The sequence below is a fragment of the Gouania willdenowi genome, chromosome 3 (genome assembly GCF_900634775.1).
Source record: "Gouania willdenowi chromosome 3, fGouWil2.1, whole genome shotgun sequence".
NCBI classification, from domain to species: Eukaryota; Metazoa; Chordata; class Actinopteri; order Blenniiformes; family Gobiesocidae; genus Gouania; species Gouania willdenowi.
This window is the reverse complement of record NC_041046.1, coordinates 42,751,098-42,778,550: the sequence shown is the minus strand read 5'-3', so window position 1 is coordinate 42,778,550 and position 27,453 is coordinate 42,751,098. Positions and strand designations below refer to the sequence as shown.

General features: G+C 38.4%; 1 protein-coding gene across 1 annotated transcript; it reads left to right on the top strand.

The window, feature by feature from the left end:
- Positions 1-699: 699 nt before the first annotated feature.
- ttc17 (tetratricopeptide repeat domain 17) lies at positions 700-26,653 on the top strand. Its single transcript, XM_028472963.1, has 25 exons — positions 700-906; positions 1,779-1,868; positions 2,199-2,368; positions 6,085-6,196; positions 6,338-6,469; positions 7,121-7,230; positions 7,305-7,452; positions 7,956-8,095; positions 9,045-9,205; positions 9,308-9,420; positions 10,431-10,577; positions 10,675-10,790; positions 10,857-11,010; positions 13,123-13,194; positions 13,334-13,558; positions 14,288-14,510; positions 17,132-17,230; positions 17,948-18,222; positions 18,879-19,017; positions 19,260-19,380; positions 19,714-19,873; positions 20,067-20,150; positions 21,711-21,830; positions 23,973-24,116; positions 26,224-26,653. Exons 1-25 carry the CDS (start codon positions 742-744, stop codon positions 26,350-26,352), a joined length of 3,549 nt encoding a protein of 1,182 aa, XP_028328764.1. The 5' UTR covers positions 700-741; the 3' UTR covers positions 26,353-26,653.
- The last annotated feature ends 800 nt before the right edge of the window (positions 26,654-27,453 follow it).

Genomic DNA, 27,453 nt, shown 5'->3' with positions numbered 1-27,453 from the left:
GACAAATTTACCTCACGCTCTCCTATGTGCAATGTGTAAATTAAGCTTAGGTTATATTTATTTATTTATCTTTTTGTTGAGGATAGTTATGTCCTTTCCTTGTTTTTGCACCTTTACTTATACTGTCTTGGCTGATTTGTAGTTGTTTTGTTTTGTTGATAGTAAAAAAGACTCTGGGACATGAACAAGAATTCCGTTGTACCTGTTCTTTTTTGGCATGTGCATATGGCAATACATTTTATTCTGTATTATTTACAGTGAATACGGTGAATATTTAAAGTTTTAAATTAAATTTTGATTTATTTATTAGATTTTCATGGTCAGTTATTTGCCTGTCTCCGTTTATTGCTGCAAAAAGTAGCTGCTTGATGTATATTAATTAATTGTAAACAAAGATGAGCCCATCACGGATAAAAGCATAGGTTACAAATAAAAAATAAAGTAATACATAATAATAATAATAAAATAAATACCAATATGTAATAAATATTAAATATTAATTAATATAAATATACACTTGTAGTTTATTAAACAGACATATTAAATAGATAAATAAATAGAATAAGTAAATAAATAACAACACATTTATTTTAGAGAGTAGATCATAAATAAATAAATAAATAAGAATAAATAGATAAATGAATAATTAGATAAATGAAAGGACAGTCTTGGGGCACCACAGCGCCCCCTGGTGTCTGGAGCCTGATCCTCCGCCTGTGTGCACAGAGTAGACAGAAAAAAATGGCGGATGTGTGGAAAAGCTGGTGTTTTTCTTTCCGTGTGAGCTTTCCACGGTCAGTCGCGGCCCGGTGGGGCTTCCTTCTCCTCCTGTGTGCCGTGATGGTGGACTCTGGGGCCGCTTCGACCCACTGGGTGGTGACGGAGGACGGAAAGATCCAACAGCAGGTAACACTGCTCACTCACCTGCTAACGGCTAGGCTGCTAGCTCCCGGAGCTAACGCGGTTTTTCTGCCGAATAAACCCTAGCGTTTAATGGCGATGTTTGACAACGGGCTCGTTGTGATAGCAGAATAATACCAAACCAATTCGTCTTCTTTCACAAAGGAAGAACGATAGAGAAAGTGATATTTATACGAAAATTTTGCTTTGGTTCGGCTAAGTTAGTTAGCTTCATATATGTTTGTCGTTTCTTATCGCGAGACTTCACAGCTCGTAGATTACTGAATGACTTTTATATTTAATAAAATAAATAATATAATATAAATATGTTTAAATTAATATGTATAAGCAAATGAGTGGATAAATCAATAGAATACATATCAATATAATGAAAAATAAATACATAATTCAATGAATATAAATATATAAAATATGTAAACGGAAAAACGTATACGTCAGCTAGTGAAGTGATAGGGAGACGAGCAGCCCTTTATAATAATTCTATGCCTGTTGAAAAAACTCAAAATTATTACAAAATCTTTCAATTTTCCTCAAATTATAATATTTCCCTTAATTAAATAGAAATTGCTCGCAAAATCTAGGAAAGTTAAATCGAAAAGATCCTATTGTGACTGATATATTGGATATTGTCGGTTTCTTACATATTTAATGTTTTATCTATACGTAGAAGTATAAACTAGGGAACAATGATGTTGAAATGACTTGTTTTCCCGCCTAAAATCTGTGGCCCACTTGAGATCAAACGGCTCTGTATTTGGCCCCTGAACTAAAATGAGTTTGACACGTCTGTTATAAACCATAAGTGATCCGTCATCACTTTTACTGTTTGTTTATTTATTTATTTATTTTTCTCACAGGTGGACTCTCCTCTGAACCTCAAACATCCTCATGATGTTGTCATCTTCATGAGGCAAGAAACTCGTGTAAACTACCTCAAGAAGCTGGAGGTGTGTATGTTTGACTTTTTTCTGTTTCCTCACTCTTATAAATATATATATATATGTGTATGTATCATTATTTGTATTTATTTTTTCTACTGTAATGTGTGCACTTGTATTTAATCCTCTTTTAATTAACAGTCTTATACTTAATTTATGTACATTTTCTTTTATTTATTTAGTGTTTCTTCTTTTCATTTATAATATTTCTTGAGCCTCTGTTACTCAGTAATTTTCTCCCTGAGATAAATACATTATTTCTGATTGTGTTTAAACAAACGTAGCAATCCGGTGAAGCTTGTATTCATCTCACGTTTTCACGTCATTTGTTCGACACAGAAGAATCTCGTGGCCCAGAAGATCCACATCGAGGAGAATGAGGACCGGGACACGGGGCTGGAGCAGAGACACTACAAGGAGGACAGTGACTGTGTGATGGCTAAGGTACCGCTGGGAGACCTGGATCTGTACGACGGGACCTACATCTCCTTAGAGAGTAAAGACATCAGGTACCGCATCGCTTTATTCTGAAGGTTTGCTACAGGAAACACAGAGGGCCACAAAGCACTAAATAGTGCAGAGTAAAAAAATCATTAAAATAAAAAGTCATATTTATAATTATTCCCTGTTGAAATTATCTTTGTTGTTCAATTTAGTTCATTTAATTTCTAATATTTTTATTTATCAGATTCTGCCATATTATTTGATTATTAAAGCATCTTTACATTATAAATAATTGTTTACTAGAATCTGAAGCCTTTTTTCATGACAATACATTAAAAAACACCTGCGATGAAGCTCTGCATTTATTACTACATCTGCCTTTATAACCAGAAACCGGTCACAAGATAACATGACCACAAGACGAACCGTAACACCAGCAGGTTCGAGCGGACAGTCTGATCAAATTTCATAGTTTTCCTTCCAGACGACTATACAGAGCAATTGGTGGCCCGGGGGCCACATACGGCCCTCAGACTAATTTTCTGTGGACCCCAAAGTAAACACACAAAATGACTGCCAAAAGCAAAACAAAAATACACAAAGAGAGAAAAAATACACGAAATGTCAACAGAAATGTTAGAAAACAATTTTAAATACATTCAAAATTACAATAAAATACACAAAATTACAATATAAATACATGTAAATAACTGAAAAAGACAACAAAAGTACACAAAAGATCTTCAAAAACTACAGAAAAATACACAAAAAAACCCAACAAACACAAAAAGTAAAGTAAAAGTACACAAAATGACAAAAACAATGCACAAGCTGAATTTAAAAATGTATATAAAATAACTGAACAACACAGAAAAAAACAACAAAAACAAAGTTTTTGTTTTGTTCCTGTGTTGTTCCCTGTGTGTGAAATGAAAATATAATAAACATATTTGAGTTAAATCTAGTTTACTGACACTGAAACTAAAAAGAAATCTGTCAACATTTGCTTTAAACGTTTGCATTTGTATAAAGTTATCAGAACATGAAGATCACCTGCTTTTACTGTATTCACATCATGAGTCAGTAACCTGTCACAACATTAACATGGTTGCTACTGGACTTTGACACAAACTGGTGTAAGCGCTGACTGCTCCAAACCAAACAGGACACGTTTACACGAGCCTGAGCCACTTAAACACAGCTGTTACAACCTCTGTCACAAGATAACACAAACACCAGTTGAACCATAACACCAACTGGTACAGGAGCACAATGTGTCAGGGAACAATTACAAGATAACATGATTACTAACCAAACTGTAACACCAACTGGTCTGGCTGCTTGATGTGGCAAAACCCAATCACAAGATAACATGATCACCAGTCGAACTGTAACATTTATTTTTTATTTAATTATTTTTGGTTTTGTTGTAATTTTGTATGTTTTTGAAGTCATTTTGTATATTTTTCTCTGTTTATGTTTTTTGTTTGTTGTCATTTTGTTTCTTTTTCCAAGTAATTTTGTATTCAATTGCCAAATACAATGTTCTCGTAGGAGTTCTTATTATGACCTGAGTCTCCTCCAAGACTATTAATGCAGCGCTAATGACTAATGTCATCACATTGGGGCAATGTCGAGGTCAGGGGTGCCCAAAACTACTCCTCAAGGGCCACTATCCAGCAGGTTTTAGATGTTTCCCTCTGCCACCACACCTGAATCAAATGATTAACTCATCATCAAGCTCTGCAGAAGCCTGATAACGATCCTGGTCATTTCAGTCAGGTGTGTTGGAAGAGGGAAACATCTAAAACATGCTGGATAGTGGCTCTTGAGGACTAGGATTGGGGACCCCTGGTTCAAGGATGTGCAATCGACCTTTTTTTGAGCCAAAATGTCAAGGTCAAGGACTCGTCAAGTGTAAAAAAAAAAACAGCATTTTTCCTATATCTACGAATATTTATCATACAAATTTGATGCTTACATTTATGAAAATCTCATCTCAAGTGGAGTATTTTATTTCGTTAGACTGAAGATGTACGACCTACCAGTAAAAAGATCAGTAGGGGTCAAAGTTCATGACGTCACAAAAAAAACCCTTTTTTCCTTATAACTTGGCCACAGGTACCATTGAACAGCATTTCCTTTCAATGTGTGACCTTTACCATCCCCTAAGGTCATATTTAAGGTCATGAACGCCTCAGAAAAGTGAACACGCTCTCAGGACGACAAAGTTCAGCCAAAACAAAAACAAAAACTTTTTTCCCTTTAACTTGGCCAGAAATTGAGATCCAGTGCTCAGACTGGTACCATTGAACAACATGTCTGTTCAATGTGTGACCTTGACCTTCACTCAAGGTCATACTTTAGGTCAAGGTCAGTCTTCTGTTTTTCTCTGCTCCCCGTACCATCAGCACTGGATCTCCTCAGGGCTGTGTTCTTTCTCCTCTGCTCTTCTCCCTGTACACCAACAGCTGCACCTCCTCTCACCAGTCGGTCAAACTCCTGAAGTTTGCAGACGACACGACCATCATCGGTCTCATCGCTGATGGAGACGAGTCCGACTACAGGTGGGAGACAGACCGGCTGGTGTCCTGGTGCAGCCAGAACAACCTGGAGCTCAATGCTTTAAAGACAGTGGAGATGATAGCAGACTTCAGGAAGAACCCAGCCCCCCTCACCCCCCTCACCCTGGGAGACTCTACAGTGAGCTCTGTAGAGTACTTCTGCTTCCTGGGGACCATCATCACGCAGAGGATGTACTTTCTGCGGCAGCTGAGGAAGTTCAGTCTGCCAACAAAGATGATGGTGAACTTCTACAGCTCCATCATCCAGTCCATCCTCTGCTCCTCCATCACCATCTGGTACGCTGCAGCTACGGCCAAGGACAAGGCCAGACTGCAGCGTATCATCCACTCTGCAGAGAAGGTCATCGGCTGCAATCTGCCCTCCCTCCAGGACCTGTACGCCTCCAGGATTTTGAGGCGGGCAGGAAAGATTGTGGCCGACCCCTCCCACCCCGGTCATAAACTGTTTCAATCTCTCCCTTCTGGTAGGAGGTTTCGGTCCATCAGGACCAGAACCTCCAGACACAAAAACAGCTTCTTTCCCTCTGCCACCATCCACATGAACACACCCCAAGTCACCCACTGAACCCCCCCCCCCCCCCCCCCCCCCCCCCACCGATCACCACCTCCACCAGCTTGATACCTGCTGCACTGTATATATATATTTATATTTATATTTATCCTATTTATCCTTTATTCTCTATCTATCCTTTATTTATCCCTCATCCTTTATATTTATCATTATTATTATTATTATTGTTGCTGGGTTGTTCTTTGTTGTGTTGTTTTTATGTCTTTTATTTCTTTTTGTTGCTTGTTTTGTGCACCAACCACCAAGTCAAATTCCTTGTACTGTCCTCAAAACTGTACATGGCAAATAAAACATTTCTGATTCTGATTCTGATTATCTTCAATTTAATTAGTAAAAAGAACAAACTTGTCAACAAATCCAGATACAGGTTGTCATTTTTGCCAATTTTTTCAATTTTCAATTACAAAATACGTCTTCGCCTTGTGAATACAGGTCTTGCCTAGTTTTGTATTTGTTTTTGAACCCGTTATGTGTGATTACTTTGTGGGTGGCACTAAGTTATAGTGAGAGCTATGTGTGTTGGAGTCTGTTTTGCATCCTAACATCTCTCTCTCTCTCTCTCTCTCTCTCTCTCTCTCTCTCTCTCTCTCTCTCTCTCTCTCTCCTCCCCCCCCCCTTCCCTCAGCCCTGAGGACTTTGTGGACTCTCGCTCTGCTCTACCTCCAGATCTGGAAAAGCCAGATTGTGCTAAAGCGTCTGCGCTAGCTTATAGCATCCATGCTTTCCAGCATCTACGGGTGAGTCCCAACCTGGTTTTACATGTAACGTAGGGGTGCACAATACGTGGATTGCGATCGATCTACCGGTCGATCGTGGAAGCATTTTGTGTCGATTGCACACGTGTGAACATCAGCGTTGTCTCTTTGAATCTGTTCCAGGGAGTTCAGGAGAAATCCAACCTGACGTCTCCTCTCCTATCCAAGGACGACCCCATCTTTGGAGCTTTCTCTCATAAACTGGGACGTAGCGTGGACGAGGTCGGTCACCGCATCCATCAGGGTTTACTGAGGGTAAGAAACGGGAGCGCAACCAGGGACAGATCAAAGTGGTCAAACGTTTGGTTATTAAAGAGGACTTAGAGTACTGTATATCATTCAAGTTTCACTGTGAGGTTTGGAACGACACACAGAAGGAATTCATTTACTTAAAAATGGAGTAAATGTGAAAATGGGTTCCCACTGCTCTGCTCCATTTGGTGAGCGTGTTATCTGGTGACTGACTTCAGACTGTGCTGGAAATTTTTGTTATTTTTGTGGTTGTGTGTGTGTCATTTAGTGTATCTTTGGAAATATTGTGTGTTTTATTGTTATTCTGTGTATTTTTTTGGTCATTTTCTGATCTTTTGAGTGTCTTTAGAGTCATTTTGTACATGTGTTGTTGTTTTGTGTGTTTTTTGTAGTCGTTTTAATGGAAGTGGTTGTTCTGTGTTTTTGTCATTTTGTGTCTTTCTGGAGTTCTTTTGTTTTTTTCTGTAGTTAGGTTCACGTTTTGTGTATTTTTCTGTTGTTTTGTGTGTTAGTGCAGTTGTTTTGTGTGTTTGTGGGGTTATTTGTGTTTTTGTGCAGTTGTTTTGTGTATTCGTGTAGTTGTTTTGTGTTTGTGGCGCTTTTTTGTGTATTTGTGGTTGTTTTGCATGTGTGTGACGCCTGCTTGTGTTTCAGAATTCCTCGTCCTGGGTTCTTTACAACATGGCCTCGTTTTACTGGAGGATGAAGAACGAGCCTCAGATGGCCGTGGACTGTGTGGTGCGAGCTCTGCATTTCTCTCCCAGGTGTGTGTGTGCGCGTGCGCTAACATCTCACCTGCTGCTAATGCTAACTCTTCTCCCTGCGTTTGCCCTGGCAGGCAGCACAAAGACATTGCTCTGGTCAACATGGCCAACATCCTGCACAGAGCGCACTTCTCAGCGGACGCCGCCATCCTGGCCCACGCCGCCCTGGACCTGACCTCTGACCTCTTCACCAGCCACTACACGCTGGGCAACGTTTACGCCGTAAGACACTTTGTTCTCTGTCAGCGCCATCTTTCTGCAGCGGCAGGAACTACAAACACAAAACTCATTTAAAAATATAAAAAAAATGTTTAATTATTAAATATGTGAATATAATTTCATTTAAATTTGAAGAGCAGAATTTGTTCTGAACATTGTTTGATGTTTTATTGATGTGTTTGATGTGTTTTATTGATGATTTAACTATGTTTTTTGTTATTTTAAGTCTGCAGTTTTGTGTCGTTACATTTTGTTCTCGTTTTTTTTTGTGTGTGTGTGTTTGTATTTTTGTTCTCGTTTTTCTATTGGTTTTGTGTATATTTTGTAACGTGGGATTGAACCAGCAACCTCTTATCTTAAAAAAGCAGAATTTGTTCCAAGCATTGTATGATTTTTTTTGTTCACGTTGATGTCATAGTTTTACACACTGTGAATAAGTGAATGAATGATGCTTGCCTTTCCTGAGCAGGTACACGTCACTTTGATCCGTGTGCGTGCGTTCGCAGATGCTGGGCGAGTACAACCACTCGGTGCTGTGTTATGAGCAGGCTCTACAGACCCAACCATCCTTTGAACAGGCTTTGAGGAGGAAACACGCTGTGCTGTGTCAGCAGAAGCTGGAGCAGCGTCTGGAGGCTCAGCACAGGTACAAATATTCACTTATTTAAACTTTTAACGCTGATTAATCAGCAGTGAACTGTTCTTTTAAGACAACTCCAAAGGGATTTTAGGAAAAATATAAGAGTTAATTAAAACATTATTTAAAGCAGTTTCTACCCTTGTATTTGTTGACTTGGTGTTGACGACATCAGTGAATGTTGAACACAAAAGTCTCATGAGTTAAATTTGTGGTTAAAAACGTCTCCTCCACATGTTTCCAGCTGTTCATTGACAGTCTGTGCAGTATTCATTTCATATTCCTCGTTTGTACAGTGTGATTCAAATTATGAATAAGGAAATACATTTTATATGTTTTCCTTCCTCCGGGAAAGTTTTTTTTGTATCAGTGTTTTCTCTTTTTTGTGTGGTTTTACCGTTTCATTTGTGAGTGTTTGCAATGGTTTTATGTTTAAAAAAAATAAAAAATGCTTTATACGTGTTGCCTGTTTTTGCTGTTTTGTCATTTTGGTGTTTTTCTTGTGTGTGTATTTTCATTGTTGTTTTGTGTGTTTTTGCTGTTTTGTGTATTTTTGCTGTTTTGTGTATTTAAAAAAGATTATTATAAATATGTTGCCTGTTTTGTTGTTTTAAGTCTATACTGTTTTGTGACATTTTCTTTTCTTTGTGTGTGTAATGTGTATTTCTGTTCTCGTTTTGTATTATTTTTATGTATTTATGTTGTGGTTTATTGTGATTTTGTGGGTTGTTGTTAATTTGTTTTACATGTGTGTGTGTGTGTGTAGCCTGTTTTTGTTGTTTTAAGTCTTTTCTTTTTTTTTACATTTTGGTGTTTTTCTTTGTGTGTGTGTATTAATGTTTTATGTCATATGTTGTTTCTTTTTGTTGTGTTTTCTATTCTTGCCCAACACTCATCATGTCATTGTGTTATCGGTGCACACTTGACTGATGAATAAAGTCATCATCTATGTCCACAGGTCTCTGCAGCGCACGCTGAACGAGTTAAAAGAATACCAGAAGCAGCACGATCACTACCTCCGCCAGCAGGAGGCACTGGACAAACACAAGCTGCTGCAGGAGGAGCAAATCCTACGAAACATCATCCACGAGACACAGATGGCTAAAGAGGCTCAGCTAGGTGAGTTCACAACCATAGAACACAAAGTGTGTTCATCTGTAACATTAAGCTGTCGGTCAGTGTGTTTAAAGTGTAACCAGTGTGTGTCTGTGTGTGTTTCAGGAAACCATCAGATGTGTCGTCTATCCCAGCAGCAGCACAGCCTCCACTGTCCCTTTGATCTGCCCGTGCGCTATCACAGAGGAGACCTGTTTGAACACGTGCACTACGTCCAGGTCTGTCCCAGTCTGGTTAATAATCAATTGTTTATTATTCCTGTATACATTTAGGGCCTAAACAGTGAAATCTGATCAGAATTATTTATTCATGTCCTAAAAAACCAGCATTTAAACATTGACACATTGTATTTTGAAGTATTTTTACATTTTAAAAGACCTATTTTTGTGACAAAAACCAAATAAAACCTAAAATCCTGGTTTAGAGACAAAGAAATAAGTAAAACAAATGAAAAGTCATGAGACTGTAAAATTGTCTCTAATGTTAAAGTTGTCTGGGAATAAATATTGAATGAAAAGTGAATCAATCTCTGTGTGTTTGTGTGTTTTTGAATCGTTTTGTTTAATTTTTTAGTTTTCTAATATATTTTTTATTTGTGTTTTTAGATGCAATTTGTCTAATAATATTTTGTTTTGTGGTTTGTGTATATTTTGTGATTTTATGTTTATGTTTTATGATTTTGTTGTTGAGTGTGTCATCTTTAAGTTGTGTGTATGTATTGTTTTTGATCTTCTAGTGTTTTTGTTGTATGTTTTACATATTTTAGTTTTGTGTGCTTTTGTAATAATTATTTAATCTCGCCAGGATTTGTGTTTTTGAACACAATGTATTTATTGTTGTCGTTTTGTGTGTAATTTGAAGTTAATTTGTTTTTGTATTTTTATAGAAATTTTGTATTTGTTTTATCATATTACACATTTTTGGAGTTGGTCTGTGTATTGTGTGTATTTTGATCATCTTTTCTGTGTGTTTTTTTATATATATATATATATAATTTTGTGTGCTTTTCAATTAATTTATTGTATTTTGGACACAATTTTTGTGTTGTCATTTTGTGTAATGTGAAGTTAATTTGTGTATTTTTGACTCATTTTATGTATTTTTCCTTGTTTTTTTGTGTGTGTTTGTTATGGGGTGTCCACATTAAATTAGGCTGAGTGTCTTATGTGACCAGATGCTGCTGTCTGATTTGAATCTGTGTGTGTGTGGGCGCATGTGTGTGTCCCAGTTTGGGGAGGATGTGTCAGTGGCGTCCAGCGTGGCTCTGGTGTCAGAGCTCAACTCCAACCAATCATCTGTCAGTCCTCACCTTCGTCCCTCGGTGTCAGGTGATGCTGTTGCTGCTCTGTGGGGAAACTCTCAGCATCTCACACAGGTCAGCAGCCCCTTCAAAATAAAAGCGTCCTCTTACGATGTACTTTAGGTCTCTGTTTGTGAACGTTAGCTTGTGCTGTTGTTGGTCTTGTTTGAAGGAGGTCCAGAAGATGCTGTGGCCTCAGAGGATGGACTGTGCTCAGGATTATCCAAACGTTCCTCCTGCTCACCTGCTGCCCACTTACTTCCTGTCTCCTGAAGCCCAGGGCCTCAGGTCAGTGCTAAACACGATGATGATGATGCAGTGATTGATTATTAATGTGAGGTGTTTGGTGTCCAGGCCTGTGGCGTCCCTCTATGACAGCAGGAGTCCTTCACACCCTGTGGACCAACCTGACTGTAGTCCACTACACCACCCACTCCCAGCTCTACTGCCTGCATCTCTGGACTGGAGCCTTCAGGAGAAGGTGCTCCCTGATCCATTCGCCTCAGAGGTAAACCTTCATCTGACCGCCGTAACCACAGCACACATACACAGTCCAAGTATTTACAGAGAAATGAAATGCTTTGAACACCAGAGATCTGTCACAACAATCAATTCATAACATAACTTAGACATGTATCAATTAGAGCTGCTGGAGATGATCATATTTGATCAGATAAAGACAGTGTAGGCCATGTAGATCAATAAATCAAAGAAAAAAGTTAGTTTTGATCTCTCCTGTAAACTCTTGTTGGAAAAGTTTCATGCATTGCATCATGGGAAGTGTAGTCCTGTAAAAATATTAATTAATAAAAATTAATACAAGTGCAACTTCATAAAAGAATAATATAACATGGGTGCATATACATCATAAGAGCAGCAACATAAATGGATAATCCTATGCTCAGGTAAAGACATTAAAACTCTAATAGAGTCAACAAATGAAGAACTATCAAAAATTCAGACATGGTTAGATGTAAATAAACTAGCCCTAAACGTCAGTATAACAAAATTCATCAATTTCGGAAAGAGAAAAATAACAGGAGATATAAGACTGAAACTAAACATGGAAATAATAGAACAAGTAAAAGAATATAGGGTACTAGGAGTGTGGATGGACGACAAGCTGACCTGGAAAAAACATATACAAATAGTTAAAAACAAAGTTGCCAAAAGCAGTTACATCCTATGGAAGCTTCAACAAATCCTACATACCAAATCACTTAAAACAATCTATTCTTCACTCATAGCATCGCACTTAAATTACTGCTCCGAAATATGGGGAAATAACTACAAAACATATCTTGAACCACTATTTAAACTACAAAAAAAAGCTATAAGAATTTTACATAAAGTACCACACAACGCACACACAAACAAATTATTCGAGAAGGCAAAATACCTAAAACTGCAAGAAATAATACACTACAACACACAAATACACGCATTTAGGGCTTCATCTAAAAAACTACCACATCAAATACAAAAACGTTTCACATACAATCAAAATTCCTATGACTTCAGACATAATAATGTGTTCAGACCAGACAGGGTCAAATCGAACGTTGGCAAACATAGTACTGTGTATAGAGCCATGAACCTCTGGAATAGCCTTGACGCAGAGACACAACAATCCGTAAATCTGAAAGGATTTAAGGAGAAAACACGGAGGATATTTCTACACGCATACAGATCTCAAGTCAACTCTTCGTCGAACTATACAGCGACGACATGGAACTCATCAACTGGTCATTGAGCGCCATCGACAAAATCTTCACGACGAGGCAATTACTACAGTACGAACCAGCGTGTCCAAAGGACACATACCCAAGTGGATATGTCATGGATGCACGAGGGAGAAGCCTGATGCTCTGTCTCTCCCTGCTGACAGTGGAAGATGTGGAGGACATCTATCTGCTAGGGGTCATGATCTTTGGCCTGCTAATGATGGGGGTATGTGTATGTGCATGTGCCTTTCTGATGCATCGTATGCTGAGGCGACTTTCCGAGGATATGAAGGTACTCCGAAAGAAGAAGAACTTTTCGTTTGGAGAGTTGGAGGAACGTAAACAACGACTGGAAAAGAAAGCTCGAGGAGATACGGAGAAAAAGGACAGTGAGGAGGAGTAACAACAGGAACAATGACTGCAGACGAGAACACATCACATTAAAAAAAAAAAAAAAAAAAAAAAAACAATGATGTGATTTTGCTCTGAATGTCAAAGTGAATTTCTGTGATTGCAACCATGTCGGAAATGAACGGAATAAATAAAAATAAAAAAAATAATACAAATTTAAAATCAAGTTAACTAAAAGCTTTTCTGAAAAGCAAAGTCTTCAACAGTTTTTTTAAAAGTGACCACACAGTTGAGCTCCCTGAGAGACTGGTGCAGGTTATTCCAGTCTGGGGGCCACAGCCTGGAATGCCAGGTCTCCTCGGGTTTTAAATTTAGTTTTTGGGAGACTTGGTCTTTAGGAGACCCTGGTCTGAGGACCGAGGGGCACAACAAGTCCGTGATATATTAAGACGCTTGTGTCCAGTATGTTGATTGATCTCGTGGGCTGCAGGACTTCATAAATAAATACCATCATAATAATCATCATTATCACTGTGTGTTTACAGATCCTTCAGGAACGCAGCGGTGGAGCGACGCTGGAGCAGATCGGACACAGGATCACTCACGCCATCAAACAAGTCAGAACTCATCATTTCTCACAAATGTTCCAATAAATTACACCAAATGAAGCCAGAATTTCTGGAAACTTCACTACATTAGTCACAGAAAAGCATCTGACTAGTGTTTGAGCCTGAGCATTTCTGTGTTTGTGTTCAGGGCGTGTTCCCGCGCTGGCAGCTCCACAACGAGGCGGCTCTGTTCTGGAGAGCCAAAGGAAACGGGAGCAGAGCTCTGAAGTGTCTCCGTCATTCACTGAGCTCAGCCCCGCCCCCTCACAAACTCCTCCCCCTGGTCAACGCGGCCAACCTGCTGCTGCACTATGGCCTTACCACGCACGCTCTCACACTGCTGGAGCACGCCTCCGCTCTCAACGCCTCAGAGGTGAGGACACACCCCACCAACACCGTCATACTGCTGACTAAATGTATCTACAGCTATGGTTGGTGTATCGATTCATTTAGTGATAGTTATAAGTGGGGGCTTGTCCTGTTATAGTGTTACATTTTTTCTCTGTCATCAAAATAAAAATACACTTCACATGACTGCTATGCATTCATTATCAGTTAATCAATCATAATATAACATGATCACCAGTCAAACTGCAACACCAGCTGTTATCTACACTCTGTACATTAGAACACCAGTCACAGGTCAACATGACGACCAGTCTAACCCTAACACTGGCTGTTTTCTACACTCTGTACATTACAACACCAGTCACAGGTCAACATGACGACCAGTCTAACCCTAACACCAGCGTTATCTACACACGGTACATTACAATACCAGTCACAGGTTAACATGACGACCAATCTGACTCCAACAGCAGCTGTTTTGAGTGATCAAAGTTCAGACACATATGGGAACTGTTTCAGTTGTTTGTAACAATGTGCGTCAGATCACGCCGTTCACTCGGTACGCACACACACTGATGCCCTTGAGTTTTTTTTGTGTGTTTTGTGTATTTTATTTGTTTTGTCTGATTTTGGAGACATTTTTTGTGTTTTTTTTGTTTATTTTTGGAGACCTTTTGTGTGTCCAGTGGACGGGACAATAATAAAGTGTTTTTTCCTGGTTTCCCTCCACTAATCGTGTCCTGTCTCCTTCCAGCCTCACACTCTGCTCAGCCTGGTGAGCGTCCACCTGGCCCAGGGGAACCCAGCGGGGGCCCTGACGTTGTTCCGTCACATCCTGAAGACGGCTGTGTCCTCGTCCTCGTCCTTCTTGTCGTTTGCTGAGTGTGATCAGTGTCGTGGGGTCCTTCCTCTGCTGCGCTGTCTACAGTTCTACCCGTTCTTCTATAACCTCTCTCAGCGCCAGCAGCAATGCGCACGTGAGTGTCATACAGATATTTACATTTCAGGACGGGAAATCCATCATATGTCAGATTTTGTGTCTTACTCATCTTTAAATAAAAATTTATTATTCAGTTTAATGGGGATGTTATTTAAAAGAAGCTCCTCCCTGATGCATGTTAAAAAAATCTATATTATTTATATTGATAGATTTTAGTTTTTCTGCCATTTTTACAGTAAAACTATTTAGAAAATGGTTTTAAAGACAAAAAACAAATGATAAACTAAATCTTAGTGTTTTTAGTCTTTTTTGTGCTTTTGTTTTTTGTAGTAATTTTATAGTTTGTCTTTCTTTGTGTTTTTGTTGTCTTTGGGTGTTTTTCTATGGTTTTGTTGTCATTTATATTAATTTTGGGTGTTAAGCACTTTTTTTGCAGCTTCACTCTGTTATTTTGTGTGTTTTGTAGTTGATTTATATGACGTCTTTTCAGGTGACGTCCTGCCTGTTTGGGGTTTAAAAATGACAATAAAAAAAATCCCACAGATTACATGAAAACTTTGAATATGAAGTTTTGCATTTTTTTGATAAAAATGCTGCAGATAAGATCCCTGTTGTTTAGATTTAATCTGCATTCATAAAAGAACATTTTGGAAGACATTTAGAAAATAATTGTTTAAATTTTTAATGTAGATGATTTTTGCAGGATTTTCATTGTTTCCAAAGCTAAAGTAAAGTCTGCAAAGTAAAAAAACAAACAATGCTCCACAAAGTGATTGTGATATGAGCAGAAAACGCTGCGTCTCCGTCCTCGTCCTCGTGCGGTGGAGGAGGAAAAAGTGGTTTGATGTGAAAGCAACGTTTCCTTTCAATAATTCAAGCTGCAAAAAATAGCTGCAGCCACATTTAGACGAGCTATATTTCACCCTCTGATGCTAAAAGCTGCTCCTCCGGAGCCCAAGGTCACATGGAGTCCTGGGAAAAGACAACCAACACTATTATTTATTATATACACACAAATACATATTAATTAGAAACATTAAAAGGAATAAAATTTCTAAAAAAAAAAAAACCTATATAATGTATAAACACATCTTGTGTTGTAAATTCTGAATCTAAGACTAATGTTTAATTTTTAATTGGCTTTTTTATTTTTGCTTTTCTCTTTTTTTTGTCTTTTTGCTAATTTTTTGGAATAACTGTGTACTTAAGGTTTTGTGTTTATGCTTTTGCATTTTAATTTTATACCACATCTGTCCTTATAGTCAGAAACCAGTCACAAGATAACATGATCACAATCTTAGCCGTAACACCTTGATATTTGACCACACTTTGTGTAGGAAAGTAAGAGGAGTTTTTTTTACACCAACTAATCCAGTAAACTACTAACCTCAGTGTAAATAAAGGCAGGATGACTAAAACTAAAGACTAATGATTTAAAAACAGGCATTATATAAAATGATCACTAGTCCATCTGTAACACCTACTGGTACGAGGACATCGGTCTGATCAGAATTCATCATTTTCCTCCTAAAGCTACAGGAGAAGTCAAACATTTCCCCTTTGTTTATGACACACGTGATTTACTAACTATAATGATCACCAGTTAAACTTATTCAGTTCAATTCAGAATACTTTATTTATACCTGAGGGAAAATTCGGTTCCAGTTACATCCTGTTCAAGAAACATGAAAAGACAATCACATAAAGCATGGGAGTACAGGAGCGGAAGTACTGTGGGCCGCAAGCCATTAAGGCAGCGCCCCGTATTTTAGACAAGTGGAAAAACATGAGGTAAGGAGAGGGCTAAAAGGCAGGTCCCACACTGTGCTCCTTTATAGAGCACTATCTGGGATTAGGCAAAAAAAACCTTGCACACACAGAAGCACCAAAGACACAATTACAACAAAATTCGAAGACATGGCAGAGAAGACGTTGAATCGTGATCCGTTTGCCTCATTCTGTACAGTTCAGCCAGTCACAATTGACATGAAAACGACCTTGGGCAGTCCTGATTCAGAAACAAAGTTCTAGGTGGTGGTGGTGGGGAAGAGGAGGGGGACGGAGTCTCGGTCGACACAACATCCTGGAGAATGATCAGATAGGCCGGCCTTGAACGGCAGGCTTGGAGAGTCAAATGAGAAAACGATTTGTATTTTGGTCAGGCTAAGCACAAGTTTCTTTGAGCCTTTGGGTCCATTGCTCAAACTTTTCCAGTAATCCAATATGGTGGCTTTATCTCGAAAGTTGAGCAGTTTAACTTCTCCAAGTTGGATTCCATTCCGCGTAAACGTTCCAACTATCATCTGCTTACTTTGAGTATGTTTATCGCATGAGTCTGAGCCCTACCCAATCCATCAGGAAGTGACTGGCAGCCTTCCCAAAACAGCTGCCAACGTAATCCAGACTTTGTGATAGGTCAGAAAACTGCCTGCTCCAATCAGCTGCATACCTGCTACCATAATTCCAATTATGTAGACGTCTTCCACGTCCTCGTGTATCCTGCCACAGGCGGGCTCACCTCTGCCCGTTCTTTTGTTGTAAAGAATGTGGGCCATTGCATTGAGAGAAAAGCTGATCAATTCCATATTTTTGGTTTTTGGATAGAGATGTAGAAAGAGGCTCCTATTAAATTCTGTGAAATCTCATGTGTTTTTGCAGCTGGAGCTCCGTGTGCTGCAGAAGATGAGCTCGCTGTTCAGCTGGAGGAGTGGGAGGGGCCAAGCGTTTCGTCAATCGAGGACTCTCTACTGTTTCAGAGTGAGTCACGAATCTGTTTGTCACCAAATCAATCAGTGTCTGCCTGAGTCTCTGCATTTGTTTTCCTTTTCTTCTTCCTGAACATCAGCTTCACTGCTGCTCGTCTGTTGTTTTTCTGTTCTTAGTTTACTTCTTTGTGTCTTTTGTATTTCTGTTGTCATTTTGTGTCTTTATTGTTTTTGGTCTAATTAAGTATTCTTATTTGATTTTTTTTTAAATGTCATCTTGTGTGTTTTTTTTTTTGTTGTTCTCGGTCTAATTTAATATTTTTTGTGTGTTTTTTTTTAAAAGTCATTTTGTGTCTGTTGGTTTTAGGTCTGTCGTATTTTCTGTTTCTTTGTATTGAAGTCATTTTGTGTGTTTTGTCTTTTTTTGGTTTAATTTTTGTTTTTCTTTGTATTTTTTGAGTCTTTCTTTTTGGTCTTATTAAGTATTTTTCTGTGTTTGTATTTTTGTTGTCATTTTGTGTGCTATTTTTAGTATTTTTTTGTCTTAGTTGTTTTTGTCTAATTTAGTATTTTTTGTGACTTTCTTTAGGGGCGGGGCTTCAGTCTGGCTCTAACACTGTCAAAGATCCTGTTTTCATGTAGATGAACTCTCCTCTCCTTTATTTAGAGCTGAGGTTTCTCACTGCTGTTAAAGCCTGATGGCGTCCTCAGAGGAATGCTGTGATTGGTCTAAAGTGGCGTTCTGATGTTTCCAATGTTTCCTTATCAGAGGTGATTTTAGACGCTAACGGGTCAGGAGAAGCCTCCGGGCCTCAGCAAGCGTCTCCGTCCATCTCTGGCTCCGCCCCGTTCATCAATGGCGGCGTAGAGAAGGAGGAGGAGGAGTGGCACCTGAAGGAGGAGCTGATGGGGGCGTTGGACGTGGGAGGGAAACGAGGCGACCTCAGAGGGATCCGCGTGTTGAAGAACGACAGAGTGATGGGGAGTCGAGCCGGCAGCGGCCCCTGCTTCGGAAACTGTGAGGACGACGAAGGAGCCGAGTGGGTGCGTGAGAACATCATGTGACCACTGGGGGGTTATTTCTGTTTTTCTTTGTATTTTTAAATCATCTTGTGTGTGTTTATAACGTCATTTTGTGGGTTTTTTTGTTCTGATTTGGTATTTTTTTTGTGGCTGTTTTTTTTTTTTTGTCTTTTTGGGCCTTTATACGACTAAGCTAGATAATTACATCCTGGATTTATCTCCGTTAGCTTCATCTAACCAAACATTCTCCATCAGACAGAAGCTGTCCTATGAATGAAGATTACAACTCGCTAAGTTAAGCGTGTTGATTCCAGCCTGGCTTCGTGTGCGCTCGGTGACAGAGGAGGAGATTACAGCGTCAGACCAATCACAATTACAGAGAAACTGGAGAGCAACTTACGTCACAATTTAGTACTCGCTCAGATCTTATCCAGAACAAAACCTGGTCCCAACCAGGTTAGTTGTTCAGCCTAAGTTGCCATGGTGATTTAGCTCCGTAAGATGTTAGCCGGCTTCTTCGTCTAGCACACACTGATTAAATCCTGGAAGTTAGCGTGGTAAGAGGAAATCTCTCTTTGTAGTATAGGCCCATTGTGTGCTGTTTGTGTCACACATCCACATTGCAATCATGCAAACAGAGTCTCTGACGCTCTGTGATTATGTTGTTGTGTCCTCAGATCACCTTTCAGGTGAAGCGGGTCAGGAAAGCAAATGCGGATGAATCAGAGGGCGTGTCCATGGCTGAGGAGCCAATCACTGAGAGACACTCGGTGTTGGAGATCAGTGGCCCCACCATCCCCTCACCAGGTCCTTCAGGTTGGTTTCAGATGCTTTTATCCTCACATTTTTTAAGTCATTTCTTGCTATTTTTATTTGTCTTTTTTGGTTTAATTTAATTAGTTATATTTCGTAAAGTCATTATGTGTGTATTTTGTTGTTTGTCATCTGATTTAGTATTTTGTTGTTACTTTGTGTTTTTAGTCATTTTATGTCTTTTTTTGGTTTCATTTAGTTTTAGTTTGTATTTTTTAATCTTGTGTGCGTGTGCGCGTGTGTAGGTCGATGGAGGGACTACACCAGTCTGGGTTGGCCTGGACCAGAGGAATGTCAGCGCACACGGCGTGTGGACCTCACCACGGTTGCCAGCACGTGGTTGGCGGTCTCTGCCAAGAACATTGAGTAAGACTGGAAGGTCCAATCAGGAGCTTCCAAACATTCTCCTCTGACATGTCTGTGTTTGAAGGAAGCCACGACTCCAAATATCACAGAAAACATGGAATTTACCTTTAACAAAACAACAAAAAAAGAAATCTAAACCTTTTTATTAGTTTTTCTTTATTTAAAATCAGGCTCCAACAGAACACCTTAGTCCTTTTGGGTCCATAATCACACATTTACTCACTATTTTCCCTAAAAAGCCGATGAATATGTCAAATAGGAGCTTTCCTCTGTACGTTTTATTTTGAAAGGTCAAACAGGAAGCAGTTTTCATTGTACGTTTGCTCTCCGCAGCATCACGGAGCACATTGACTTTGCGACGGCACTGCAGGAGCCGGCAGCTGAGCCTCTGTGTAATGCTAACTTAGCCGCTAGCATGCACACGCTGGACCACCTGGTGGGCGTGGCCAACCGCGCCTCCATCCACTACACAGGAGAGAGTCAGCTGAGAGAGGTCAGTCACTGCATCGCTCTGAGGTGTTGTGGTTGGACTGGTGGTTGTGTTATCTGGTGAATGACGTGCTTTTATTGTGAAAAAGAAGTTCAGATTGAAGATTTACAATGATGGCCAGTTAAAGTGATACACTAACATGTTGGTTAATGTTTATTATTCTAATCTTATTGTTTTATTTTCTCTGTATCTGAAGGTTCTGCAGAATCTGGGTAAAGATAAATTCTCTCCTCAGTCCTTTGAGCAAGTCGGTACTCGCATCGCTAAAGTTCTGGAGAAGGTTATTAGAATATTATTATTATTATTATGATGACTATTATTATTCATTAATACTAATACTTTTATTTATTTATTGTCTTTTTATGTTGTTTTGTTTTATTATTATAATGTATTTATTATGATCGTAATCAATATTATTATCATTATTACTGTTATTATTAGTTATTACTATTACTTTTATTTATTTATTGTCATTTTGTGTTGTTTTGCTGTTTTTTGTGTAATCTTGTTGCAGTTTTTTGTTGTTATAGTTGTGTTTGCATTATTGTCTATTTTGACAAACTTGTGTCTTTTCTTTGTAGGTTTGTTGTTTTTTTGTGTTTATTGATTTGTTTGGTGTTGTTTTATGACTTTTTTTTGTCCTTTTTTGTGTAATTCTGGTGTTTTGTGTGATTATGGAGTAGGTTTTGTGTTACTGTTGTTTTGAATCCTTGTGGTGTTTTTGTGTTATTCTGTTGTAGTTTTGTGTGTTTTTTATAGTTTTTAGTATTATCTATTTTTGACAAACTAGTGTAATTTCTTTGTCGTTTAGTGTAGTTTTAGTGTTATTTATTGTGTTATTGCACTCACTTTGTGTTTTGGTGTTTTTTGTGTGTTTATGGATTTGTTTGGTGTATATTTGTGACTTCTGTGGTCTTTTTTGTGTGATTATGGAGCAGGTTTTGTGTTACTGTTGTTTTCTGTCCTTTTTGGTGTTTTTTTGTATTTTGTTGTTAGATTTTCATGTCAATCTTGTCATTTTGTGTTTGTGTCCAAGTGTCATTTTGGAGTTGTTTTGTAAGTTTTGTGTTTATGTATTTGTTTGGTGTCGTTTTGTGACGTTTTTATTGATTTTCCTTCTTGTTTAGTGTGATTATGGAATAGGTTTTGTTTTACTGTTTTGTTTCCTTTTGTGTCATTTTATTGCAGTTTTGTGTGTTTTTTTTATAGTTGTGTTTGTAGAATTGTCTATTTGACACACAAGTAATTTCTGTGTTGTTTTGTTGTCAATTATTGTGTTATTGCTCTCACTTTGTGTCTTTTGGGGTTTTTTGTGAATTTCTCTTTTTTTGGAGTAGTTTTTTTGTGTTTTTTAGTTAGATTTCTTGTCATTTTGTGTTGTTTTGGGGTTTAGTGTGTAATTCTTTTCATTTTGGAGTACTTTTTGTATGTTGTTTTGTGTGTTTATGGATTTGTTTGGCAATGTTTTGTGACTATTTACCTTTTTTATTATTATTATTTTTTATTTTTTTATTTTTTGTATTTTTATGGAGGTTTTACTGCTGTTTTGTGTCCATTTGTTTTTTGTTGTCATTTTGTGTGATTTTTTTTATTTTTTATAGTTGTGCTTCTCGTGTTATCTATTTTGACACACTTATGTAATTTCTTTGTTGCGTTTTGTAGTTTTGGTGTCATTTATTGTGTTATTGTTTTCATTTTGTGTAATTTTGGTTGTTTTCTGTTTACTTTTGTTCTTCTCTTGTCATTTGAGTTGTTTTAGGTTGTTTTTGTGTGTTTGGTGGTTTGGTTTTCCTGTGGTTTGTGTAGTTTTTCTCACGTGTGCGCTTAATGTGTGTAACAGAACCAGACGTCGTGGGTTCTGTCCAGCATGGCGGCGCTCTACTGGAGGGTCAAAGGTCAGGGGAAGAGAGCCGTGGACTGTCTGCGTCAGGCTCTGAACTTTGCTCCTCACCACATGAAGGTGTGTGTGTTCCTGACCATGTGTGTGTGTGTGTGTTTATGTGTTTCTGACTGTGTGTGTGTTGCAGTGTGTGTATATTATTGTGTTTCTGACCGTGTGTGTGTGTGTTTCTGTTTCTGATTGTGTGTGTGTTTCTGACCGTGTGTGTGTGTTTCTGTGTTTCTGACTGTGTGTGTGTGTGTGTGTGTGTTATTGTGTTTCTGACCGTGTGTGTGTGTGTGTTATTGTGTTTCTGACCGTGTGTGTGTGTGTGTGTGTTATTGTGTTTCTGACCGTGTGTGTGTGTGGTGTGTGTGTGTGTGTTGTGGTGTGTGGTGTGTGGTGGTGTGTGTGTGTGTTGTGTGTGTGTGGTGTGTGTGTGTGTGTGTGTGTGTGTGTGTGTGTGTGTGTGTGTGTGTGGGTGTGGTGTGTGTGTTGGTGTGTTATTGTGTTTTTATTTGTTTCTGACCGTGATGTGTATTGTGTTTCTGTGTTTCTGACCGTGGTGTGTATTGTGTTTCTGTGTTTCTGACCGTGTGTGTTAATTGTGTTTCTGTGTTTTCTGACCGTGGTGTTATTGTGTTTCTGTGTTTCTGACCGTGTGTGTTATTGTGCTTCTGTGTTTCTGACCGTGTGTGTTATTGTGTTTCTGTGTTTCTGACCGTGTGTGTTATTGTGTTTCTGTGTTTCTGACCGTGTGTGTTAGTGTGTTTCTGTGTTTCTGACCGAGTGTGTTATTGTGTTTCTGTGTTTCTGACCGTGTGTGTTATTGTGTTTTTGTGTTTCTGACTGTGTGTGTGTGTGTGTGTGTGTTACTGTGTTTCTGACCGTGTGTGTTATTGTGTTTCTGTGTTTCTGACCGTGTGTGTTATTGTGTTTCTGTGTTTCTGACCGTGTGTGTTATTGTGTTTCTGTGTTTCTGACCGTGTGTGTTATTGTGTTTCTGTGTTTCTGACCGGTGTGTTATTGTGTTTCTGTGTTTCTTACCGTGTGTGTTATTGTGTTTCTGTGTTTCTGACCGAGTGTGTTATTGTGTTTCTGTGTTTCTGACCGTGTGTGTGTGTTTCTGTGTTTCTGACCGTGTGTGTTATTGTGTTTCTGTGTTTCTGACCGTGTGTGTTATTGTGTTTCTGTGTTTCTGACCGTGTGTGTGTGTGTTTCTGTTTCTGATTGTGTGTGTGTTTCTGACCGTGTGTGTGTGTTTCTGTGTTTCTGACTGTGTGTGTGTGTGTGTGTGTGTTATTGTGTTTCTGAGTGCGTGTGTGTGTGTGTGTTATTGTGTGTGTGTTATTGTGTGTGTGTTATTGTGTTTGTATTATTGTGTGTGTGTGTGTGTGTGTGTGTGTGTGTGTGTGTGTGTGTGGGTGTGTGTGTGTGTGTGTGTGTGTGTGTGTGTGTGTGTGTGTGTGTGTGTGTGTGTGTGTGTGTGTGTGTGTGTGTGTGTTATTGTGTTTCTGTGTTTCTGACCGTGTGTGTTATTGTGTTTCTGTGTTTCTGACCGTGTGTGTTATTGTGTTTCTGTGTTTCTGACCGTGTGTGTTATTGTGTTTCTGTGTTTCTGACCGTGTGTGTTATTGTGTTTCTGTGTTTCTGACCGTGTGTGTTATTGTGTTTCTGTGTTTCTGACCGAGTGTGTTATTGTGTTTCTGTGTTCTGACAGTGGTATTGTGTTACTGTGTTTCTGACCGAGTGTGTTATTGTGTTTTTGTGTTTCTGACCGTGTGTGTGTGTTACTGTGTTTCTGACCGTGTGTGTTATTGTGTTTCTGTGTTTCTGACCGTGTGTGTTATTGTGTTTCTGTGTTTCTGACCGTGTGTGTTATTGTGTTTCTGTGTTTCTGACCGTGTGTGTTATTGTGTTTCTGTGTTTCTGACCGTGTGTGTTATTGTGTTTCTGTGTTTCTGACCGTGTGTGTGTGTTACTGTGTTTCTGACCGAGTGTGTGTGTGTGTGTGTTATTGTGTTTCTGACCGTGTGTGTGTGTTTCTGTGTTTCTGACCGTGTGTGTTATTGTGTTTCTGTGTTTCTGACCGTGTGTGTTATTGTGTTTCTGTGTTTCTGACCGTGTGTGTGTGTTACTGTGTTTCTGACCGTGTGTGTGTTTCTGTGTTTCTGACCGTCTGTGTGTGTTATTGTGTTTCTGACTGTGTGTGTGTGTGTCCAGGACGTGCCTCTCATCAGCCTGGCCAACATCTTCCAGAACGCTCGTTTGTGGGATGACGCCCTCACCGTGGCTCGTATGGCCGTAGAGATCGCACCGCACTTTGTAGTCAACCACTTCACCCTCGCCAACGTCTACGTAGCCATGGTAACGCACTGTGTTGCACTTTAACTGGTGATCATGTTATAAGTGTTTGTGTCTGTGATGAACAACCAAATCAAACTTTATTTATAAAACAATTTTCATATATAAAATATAATTCAAAGTGTTTTACGTCATTAAAAGTTTATACAGAATAAAAAATACCCCACGCAAACCATCCATAAGAAACCCCAACAACACCCGCACACACACACAGAATTAAGATAAAGACAATGTCACAATCATCAGAGAGTCATCAGATAACATGATCACCAGTTGAGGTGAAACACCAACAGGTGCAGCTCGTGATAATCTCAGGTTGGTTTGGAGGTAGATTTGTGTCTTTATTATTCAGTTAAAAAAGTTCATTGAAGTCATCTTATTGTTGTATTTGGGCCGTGTTATAAGTGGCACATTTCTGTCTATTATTCATTAAAAAAACATTTCAATCAAAAAAATAATAATCAAAGAAAAGTGTTTGAATGAAAAAAGTTGAGACAAAAAATTGTGAGATTTGATTGAAAACTTGTTGGTTTTTTATAATAAAGACACAAATTTACCTCCAAATTAGAGCGATTGTGTTCATACTTGTCAAGTTTTGGATTTGAAAATAAGGGACATTTTCAGGACTCTCACTACGAGCCGTCCCACCCCCTCAACCAAACTCCAGTATCCCTTATATTTATATAAGTGTACAAGAAATCTAAAATACTCACTGGTCAACCACTTACTAAATATAATTATGTCATTAGAATCTGGAAGGTCGACCTTTATTAACAGTGAAATGCTGTGAACATTCCTACTAGGGCTGGTGATATGGACCAAAACTCATTTCTCAATATATTTTCTCTAAATGGTGATTTATGATATAATCTAGATAATTTTATTAAATAAAGTCTGACCAGAAAAACAATTCTGGGTTAAATTTGCTGATGCAAAATACTACACAGGGACATTTATTAACAAACAGCTGATCAATATGTGACACTTTTGGCTTTTTCTCCTGTTAGAGACAGCACGTGTGAGTGAGTTCTGTAGTGTGACTTGTTATGGGGAAGGTCTGGGTTAGAACACACTCATTAATCATCTAACTTAGCTTTATATGTTGTTCTGAGAAGTAAAAGCAGTGACTCCTAAAACGAGTATTTTTTTTACAAAATAAGCTATAATATATACATCGAGTACTATATATATATATATATATATATGTATATATATATATATATATGAAATATTATAGTTTTCTGTATTGCCCAAATAGAAAACTCGATACATCTTGAATCTTGATATATTGCCCAGCCCTAATTCCTAAACTATAAAACAGCTTAAATAAAAACATAAATGTGTATATGAAGCACATGTGTTTTTTTAATATACTTAGTTTATATACAAGTCAACACGTTGCATATTTACTGTTAATTTCACATTACTTGTCTTTAAGTTTGACATTAACATTTTATTTTATTACATATTTTCTTATAATTTCTCATACTCACTCATGTGGTTCTCTGGTATTCACTAATGACTTATTAGACACATTTATTACAGATTTTACATTATTTAACACTTTTAAAAACAGTGTATATTTGTGGAGCTTGTGATTGGCTGATTTTTCATAATGACTTACGTGGTTCTTTCTGCTGTGGTAGACGTTAAAATCTCAGTTATTAATCTAACAGAACGTGTAACTGTCACATCCTGATGGTCTTTAAGAAGATAAACTCATTTTACAACATTTTTACACCAGTTCTTTGTTTTTTTCACCAGAACGTCTTCATCCATCATCTCTGTTCTGAGTTGTTTCTGGGTTTGTTGCCGCTGTCAGCACTAATCTAATTTAATCTCGTGAGAACTGCCACTCAGACCGTTTCAGGTGACAGTTCTCACGAGGCTAATGACAGCGTTCCGTTTAGCGACAGATAAATGTTTTTATTTATTTATCTTTTAATTATTATTACGTTAAAATACAGGATGTTTATGGGAAAATACTAATACAGGACTATAGTGGGAAAGAAGGGTAAAATACGGGAGTTTCCTGTCCAAACGAGACGCTTGTTAGGTGTGTGTGATTGTTGAAGGACTGACGTGTGTAATTCCTCTCTCTGACCACCAGGAGGAGTTTGAAAACGCTCTAAGTTGGTACGAGTCGACTCTAAAGCTTCAGCCTGAATTTGCTCCTGCTAAAGACAGACTGAGAACCATCCAGTGTTTCCTGCTCAGCAAGAGGGAGCGACGACCCTGAACACACACACACACACACACACACACACACACTACATTTCTGGAGGGTTTTTAAACAGGAGTTTTTAACAATGGTCGATGCTGCTTCTGCTTCTTAAAAACCAACAAAATCACTGCTTCACATGTTTTTAATTTCATTCCAGTTTGTGTGGGATCACTAAGGGATCCTCCCACTGAGCGAGGGTGGTGGTCTGTGTGGAATCATTAAAGGAAGAGGAAACACTTTCTCTCTGAAGGGAATCTTAATATTTATAAAGATGAATCAGTATTTAATGTACAGTATTAAAGGCAGCGTGAACACCTCACTGACTACAGAGATTCTTTTCACACACCATTTACTGAGGAATACCAGTATAAACCAATATAAGCCAGTATAAAGCTGTATGAACCAGTATAAAGCTGTATGAACCAGTATAAATCAATATAAAGCTGTATGAACCAGTATAAAAGCTGTATGAACCAGTATAAATCAATATAAAGCTGTATGAACCAGTATTGGTTTATACTGGTTCATACAGCTGTATGAACTAATATAAACCAATATAAAGCTGTATGAACCAGTATAAACCAGTATAAAGCTGTATGAACCAGTATAAAGCTGTAAAAAGAATGGACGAAACACACGGTGGAGTGAAGCTTTTATTTTTAGAGCTCCCCCTGCTGATTGGCTGCAGTATAGGTCATAAACTCCGCCTCCTCATTAAAAACCGATGGGATGTGGGTCAAACTGTAAAGTTAAAATACTCGTCACATAAGTTTTTTCCAAACCTAAACTCTGTTGTGATCATTAGTTATTATCACCATACATTGTGTTTAAGTGTTAATTTTTCTGTGAAGTTTGTTTTAAATAAATTATTTGAGGTCGAAAAATGGAATTTTACGTCATATATGACGATGATTGACAGCCGCTAACGTTGCGTAGCTCTCTGTGAAGCAAGCTGAGACATTTAACTTTTCCATTCAGTTTTTTTTTTTGGTCTTTTCTGATCTCCTAGTGCTATATAACCTCTATGATCTGATCATCTGAACAACATGTTGGTAGAAGTTTCAGTGGGAGAGATATTCATGTTCTTGGCGTAGCCGGGCTGCGTAACTCATCAGG